Raw genomic sequence first — 7,089 nt, 5'->3', positions numbered from 1 at the left:
CATTTGTTGTTTTCCCTTTCCCTCCTTTCACATCTCTTGGTTCTATCGTGACCAGTGGTCCTCCTCTTCCAGTAAAGGTTTTTCTATGAAAGCTGGTTTGTACGTTCAAGTTCGAAGAAAGTTAGACTTAACAGAGAATTCCCGGTGCTGGCCGGTATTATAGGTCCTGATCAGAAAATCGGTAGTTATTGGTGCGACCACTACGTTTTATGCAAGCAATCGCAAGCCACACTGTTGTAGAAGAGAAGCTGGCGAGGTTGGGGATTAAATTTAGCACAGCCTCTCGGAGAGCGCAGTCGATGTATTTTTCGGCGCGCTGGCTCAAATTGTCGCCGGCTACTCGGCAGGTCGCTATCTACGAGATAGTGAGTGAGTGAGTGAGTGAGTGAGTGAGTGAGTGAGTGAGTGAGTGAGTGAGTGAGTGAGTGAGTGAGTGAGTGAGTGAGTGAGTGAGTGAGTGAGTGAGTGAGTGAGTGAGTGAGTGTGTGTGTGAGTGAGTGAGTGTGTGAGTGAGTGTGTGAGTGAGTGAGTGAGTGAGTGAGTGAGTGAGTGAGTGAGTGAGTGAGTGAGTGAGTGAGTGAGTGAGTGAGTGAGTGAGTGAGTGAGTGAGTGAGTGAGTGAGTGAGTGAGTGAGTGAGTGAGTGAGTGAGTGAGTGAGTGAGTGAGTGAGTGAGTGAGTGAGTGAGTGAGTGAGTGAGTGAGTGAGTGAGTGAGTGAGTGAGTGAGTGAGTGAGTGAGTGAGTGAGTGAGTGAGTGAGTGAGTGAGTGAGTGAGTGAGTGAGTGAGTGAGTGAGTGAGTGAGTGAGTGAGTGAGTGAGTGAGTGAGTGAGTGAGTGAGTGAGTGAGTGAGTGAGTGAGTGAGTGAGTGAGTGAGTGAGTGAGTGAGTGAGTGAGTGAGTGAGTGAGTGAGTGAGTGAGTGAGTGAGTGAGTGAGTGAGTGAGTGAGTGAGTGAGTGAGTGAGTGACAAAGTTTTATTCAGTATTGAAAAGGTTAGCTCCACAAATGGTGGGGCTGGCTCCTGCAGCCAGATCGGGGTGAACATGTTGTGGCGAAAAAAAAGAAAGGGGAAGAATTACGGGAATACAATGAACAAGATATAGAGGAACATTTAAAAAATCAGTAATGTAGAAATAATCTTCAGTATTCGGAGGAAATATCTAAGGATCTCAGGGTTATAGAAACTCAACAAATCTCGAGCCAGATACAAAAGTCAAAAGAGCCTTTGTCCCGGTAGTGTCGCGTCAGCGCGATTCTGCCACGGAACAAGAAAGTGATTCAGTTTTAAAGAGTTTCCTGGTAGCGACCGAACAAGAGCTTTTTTCGCTGTTTCTTGCTGGATTTCAGGCTGAGGGCCGTAGCCCAAGACATGCCGTATGTCTTCTTTTATAGAGCACACCTACAGTGGCTTCCTAGCCACTGCGGCATTGTCGGCAACGGAAGTGCGGACGCTGCCGCCCGGCTGGCGCATCAAACAGTGACAACTGTACTCATCCCATTGTCTAGGACGGACGCTGCTACGGCCCTCCGCATTCTTTCCCGGGAAAGAGCTATCTCCCAATGGTCTCCAGAAGATTTCACATGTACACGCATTGGTGCCTTTGACCCGCAGCTGCAACGTCCCCTTCCACTAGGCCTCCCACGGTCTGACGCAACTCTTCTTTGCCGTCTCTGGCTGGGGATGGCATTCACAAATGCTTACTTGTACTTAATAAGAGTGGCAGCAAGGGCGGAGTGCTAAACGTGCGGCACATCGGAGACGATACACCGCGTTTTATGCGAGTGCCCACGCTACTCGCCTGCAAGGAAGAAGCTGTCATCAGCACTGCGGAACCTGGACTCTCGGGGGCCATTTTCGGAGGAGAAGATTCTGTGCCACTGGCCTTCTCAGTCATCCGCTCAGAAGGCGACTAAGGAACTATTACGTTTTCTACGGGCGACGAACTTGAACACTAGGCTATAGACTGAGAGCCTTCAGTGTCAATCACTGTCAGTGCCTCAGTGCTGGGCATACGTGTCTGGTCCAACTTTTCCTCTTTTTTTCCCTTTCTCTTTTTTCCCCATTTACCCTTTTACCACATGCAGGATAGCAAACTAGGCTCTCGCCAGGTTAACTTTCCTGCCTCTCTTCTACATTCTTCCTTCCTTCCTTCCGAGCAGGATGACGACTCCGCCAAGCTGCAGTAAACTGCAAGTTAAGTAAACTGCAGTAAGCAGAAACTGAAAGTTAAGACAACGTTTCGGCGTCATCGATGAAGGACCCCTTCAGTTTGTTCTGGTAGGCCTCACAGAAACTGGACACTGCACGGGAGGGTCAATCCCACATGGAGGCAAGGGTCTCCTAAGAGGGTCCTGCCAAGCTCACAGCTGCGGTTTCGGCCACAGTGCAGAGGCTGCCGTACTTCCGTCACGTATGGAATACGGGATTCCAACAGACACACGCCGACTGTGCGCGTCATTCGCGACTGCGTCAGTTATGACGTTCCTCTGGATGCCGGATCGATGACACTGGTCAGCTGGTCTTGCTCATATGTAAATGTTGAGGCTTACTGAAGGAAAACGAGATTATAACCTATCCAGTGCTACAATCTTACGCTCCTGCGTGCTAACTTTTGCCCAAATATCGATGTGATTGCGCGGCGAACCAAGGGAGACAACGCACGAGCGACGTTGATGGCGTTTTTGAACGGGGGAGGAGGTGCGGTGCCGTCGTCCACTCAAGGCGCATGCGCACCACTTACTTCCTTCGCCGTTAGAATGCTCTGATAGCGCCGATAGCATCGAGCTGCCGTGTTCACCCTTACAGAGATTAAGATACTACCGAGCAACGTTCCGGCAAGAGCAACGTTCCGACGCAACTCTACTTCGCCATGGACGCTGGTGGGAGGCTCCAAACTGTGTACGGGTTCTGTTGTGAATTAGACTGGTGGCCTACTGTTTTTGAAGACGCCTTCCCGCAATCTGCAGTATGCAGCGCCTGTGGCCTTGTTTGTTCCATGTCGGCCACAATTACGTGCGGCCACATTCTTTGCCGCCGGTGCTACAGCAAGTGTGCCGACGGGGAAAGTTACCGGTGTCCTCTGGATGCACAGGCTTCCCGAAAGGAAGACGTCGCCTGGTCGACTGTCTCATTGGAGCGCCTTTTATGCTGCAAGGTATGTGTTACGTTGCATAGATTCATACACTTTTAATGTAGGACGAACATGCTGAAGTAATAAACAGGCTTCTTGTAGCACGGATGTGATGCCACTCTACGAGCAGCAACTTCCTGGTAAAAGTTGAATCGCTAGGGGCAGTAAATGTTAGTTGCGTAGTTCCTGCGATATCAAGAGCCGTTAAATTTTGTTCTGCCGTATATGCCCGACATCAGACATTTCTATCTGTCTGGCAAACTACCTAAAGTACGCGAATTGTTTTTCGAGCCTGTCGTGCGCGCCTTGTGGTTACTACAAACACCCACGCAAATTCTTATCTATGCATTGCATTTTATCATTCCAGGCCGGATGTTGGAAAAAACGCGTAGCTTTGTTTTTTGTCTGAAAAGCGACGTCATCCTCGCGCAAGACCTGCTGCTGCCAATTGGAACCGCAATAAGGACAACATGAACAGATTCAAATCGTAATTTTATCAACTACCCGTTGATAAAATTACTGGAGAGCTGGAAAGCCCGGGGCGTTAATCGCCAGAGATAACTACCCGTTATCTCTGGCGATTTACGCCCCGGCATCTCCAGGCATCATTTGTGAGCGCCATCAACAGCCTGTTTCCTCTAAACGTTTTGGCGATCACTCTATTCAAGGTTATTACTGACAGGTTACCGAGATGTTATGGTCACTCGGGACCGAAACACAGCCGTCGCATATGCTTTCTGCTTTCAGTTTGTTCATGCAGCTTAGTTGCTACGTGTATGAATTCGGCGCTTTGAGGTATGGAACGATTCCTTATAAATCTCTCCACACCTCAAAGCACACCTCAAACATTCGCAGCAACTTCCTATCGATAGCTGAAGTCACGTCTGGTAACTTTCGTCCTCCAGTTCAGGCAGGAAATGTGACAACACCCTGCGGAAAGAACTTCACAAAGGCAACCCCGTTAGCTTCATGCTCTAAATACACACCCGGGAAGAACTGCCAATTCTCTCGCAACGGGTTTGAGCAACCGGGAAGGATGTGCAGTACGGAATGATCTGCAATACGGGTATCTTGAATCACACGTTGCCTGTGCTCCTTTGTTTCTTTTGTCCCTTGTAAATTAAGCGAAGTTTCTCAGCACTATATAAACACACCCGTTTCATATTGGGATGTCATATTCCTCAATTCGTGCGGTAATGGTGCATGTAGTGCGCCGGGCCTGCTCGTTTTGTAGGCTTTCTTCCACAAGTTAGTTCGCACTCTCCCCCTCTGCCCTATTTTTCGCAGTAGCTTTACAAAAAGTGCCTTTTTGTAGGCAGCTGTGTTTCACCGGCGCACTTGCTCAGACAAGCCTGCTGGAATGCTAACATACCCGTGTAATGCTGCTGAGCCCAAGGACGCGGGCTTGATCCCGGCCGCGGTGGCTGCTTTTCTGAAGGAGGCCATCGCGAAAACGCCCATGTGTCGATATTGTAGCACAGCTCATAGCTTAGATGCAGCTTCGGTGCGTCAAATCCCTCGATAAATCGATCAATCGATCAATCAGTCAGTCAGTCAGTTAATGAATGAATGAATGAATGAATGAATGAATGAATGAATGAATGAATGAATGAATGAATGAATGAATGAATGAATGAATGAATCTAAATGGCAACATGACCAAAATACACTTTAAAATTTCCCGGTGGTTTTCTCAAACAAACGTTTCAAGCTTCCGTCATGCTACGGGAACCGAGGAAACACGATAAACATTGAGCAATAATTTTATTACAATTTACACTAAACTGCAAAGTTTGCAGATAACTGTTTCCCGCGGGTTGTCGTTAAGGCGGCGTCTGGTTTCTATAGCTGTGTTAAAAATATTGCGACAATTTTGTGCATATTGTGATTCTTAGCTCCTACAATCAGCAGTGATCTTTGTTGCCTCTTGACTGCAATATTTCCGTCTGTTTTACCACGCAGATCCGGTGTTGGAATGCACGAAATGGCTGCACCCTTGTTGGCCCCGCGTACGAAATACTTGCGCACTTCAAAGACGACTGCCAGTACCACGCCGCCAGCTGTCAACGCTGTCGTCGCACTGTCGTGCAAAAGGATGTCATCGGCCACCTCGCGTCCAGCAACTGCAGCCAAGAACCTCAAGCCCCGCCTTCACTAGAAGGTGTAGGTGCGAACAGTTTGTTTCAGTCGCTGCAATCGCTCAACCAGAAGCTGACAGAGAGCACCCGTCTAAGTTTGAACGCCATTAAGGACATCCACGCGAAGCAGGCTTCGCTGGAAAGAAATATGGTCACTGCTCGACAGTTCTCGCGACAGGAGATTGACGGCCTTGTTGTACAGCTCGAGTCAAGAATGCGAAACATGTGTGGCGCCAACACTGCAAAAGTATTGACGAGCTGCTCGTGCATTGAGAGTGTCGCCACTGCTCTGAGAGCTGTTTCGGCAAATAGCAAAAGGTACACGATAAAAGCATGTACAGGGATTCATGAAAGTATAAACAAGAAATCAGCCACAGGAGAAATATTGGAATTCATAAAAAAGCTTGACGAAAGGTTCAGCGTTATAATGGATGCTTCGAAAGTTATCTTCGAAAAGAACCTGAGCAGCTCCGAGGCGCTGGAATGGACCATTGGCAGCTGGTCGAAATTGAAAGACGCGAAGGTTCGCGGAGAAATAGCGATTAGTTGGGCTGAAAACCCCGGGCTCTTTTACGGGTATTCTATTCTACCGGGAGCAGAGATAGCCAACAGTGAGGGCACTATGTCCCTTTGTTTGGTGTTCCAGTTATGCAAAGGACCCTTTGACCAACTCTTGCCCTGGCCGCTCCAAAAAGACTTCCATTTCAAGGTTCTACATCCCAGTGACAGTGACAGTCTAGAATGCCAAAATCTAAGCACAAAAAATATGGACCCTGAGGGTCTTCGAAGGCCACGTACGGACCGAAGCACGGTTCAGTATGCACGGAACGGCATAGCCATTACAACTTTGGAGGAGAATGGCTATAGCCTGAACGACCAAATTCGGGTTAGCTTCGAAGTGTTCCCGTAGTGTGAACTAGCTAAGAGCGTTACAATGCGTATAGAGTAAAATGACGCATGGCTGTTAAAAAATGAAACTTATTCCAACGCCAGCAGTAGTCGCCTCTTTCTTCCCCTCACGACTGAACTTTATCTCGTTTAGTCGGGATACATTGCTCATTTTTTTTTAATTCACGCAGGGCAAATGTGCTCTCCTGTTTCTGTACCGTTTTGTATAATTCTCTTGTTGATTTTATTCTGAAGACGCTGTTCTTTGAATAAAGTGAAGAATCATTATAGTTCAAAAAATGTATTGCAGTCATGTAACATCGTTGGGGCCCTTCAAAATTTAAGCTTGTGCAAGTGACGTGCTGTTTGTCGACAGTATCTCCCCATTAGAAAAATACTACTTTTCAGCAGACAGTGTTAAAATGCCTGCTGACGGGGCAGGAGCTAAAGGCATTGAGTGCCTGACGAGGGCTCCTGACCCTCCGGAGTTCACAACAGAGGACACGTTTCAATCAAATATGCGTGCTTAGCAATAACATACAGCAATACAGAGAGAAAAATAAGTAAATTAAGATAAATACGAAAAATAGTACAGTTGCAATAATGAGAATTGCAAATGAGAACTGCATTGAGTGAGACATGAGAGAATAATAATGATAATTGCATATTGCAAAGCATTCAGAACTTACTGCGGACGCCTAAGCCTCCAGGGAAATAAAGCTGGGTACTCAATCTATTAAACAATCAATCAATGAAATTACTATTATCACTGTCTATCGTTTGGCACTGTGTAGTTTGTAGCCTTACTTCCGTATCATTTGGGATTTTAAGCATCCTCCAAAACCGCAAACTATCTTTTCATGCGGCATCTTTGAAACAAGTAAACAGTCCAATAGTTCTCACAGACAACCAGGTACCCAGCAATAGTGTCGAT

General features: G+C 47.4%; 1 protein-coding gene across 1 annotated transcript; it reads left to right on the top strand.

Moving 5' to 3' along the window:
- The first annotated feature begins 2,765 nt into the window (after positions 1-2,765).
- LOC144159345 (TNF receptor-associated factor 3-like) lies at positions 2,766-6,404 on the top strand. The gene is made up of 2 exons (XM_077690761.1): positions 2,766-3,153; positions 5,092-6,404. Exons 1-2 carry the CDS (start codon positions 2,869-2,871, stop codon positions 6,175-6,177), a joined length of 1,371 nt encoding a protein of 456 aa, XP_077546887.1. The 5' UTR covers positions 2,766-2,868; the 3' UTR covers positions 6,178-6,404.
- Positions 6,405-7,089: the final 685 nt, after the last annotated feature.

The sequence above is a fragment of the Haemaphysalis longicornis genome, unplaced genomic scaffold, assembly GCF_048455015.1.
Source record: "Haemaphysalis longicornis isolate Haplotype H1 unplaced genomic scaffold, Haemaphysalis longicornis Haplotype H1 scaffold_10, whole genome shotgun sequence".
Classification (NCBI taxonomy): Eukaryota; Metazoa; Arthropoda; class Arachnida; order Ixodida; family Ixodidae; genus Haemaphysalis; species Haemaphysalis longicornis.
Note: the sequence above shows the minus strand (reverse complement) of the source record. Positions and strands in the feature narration are given on the sequence as shown.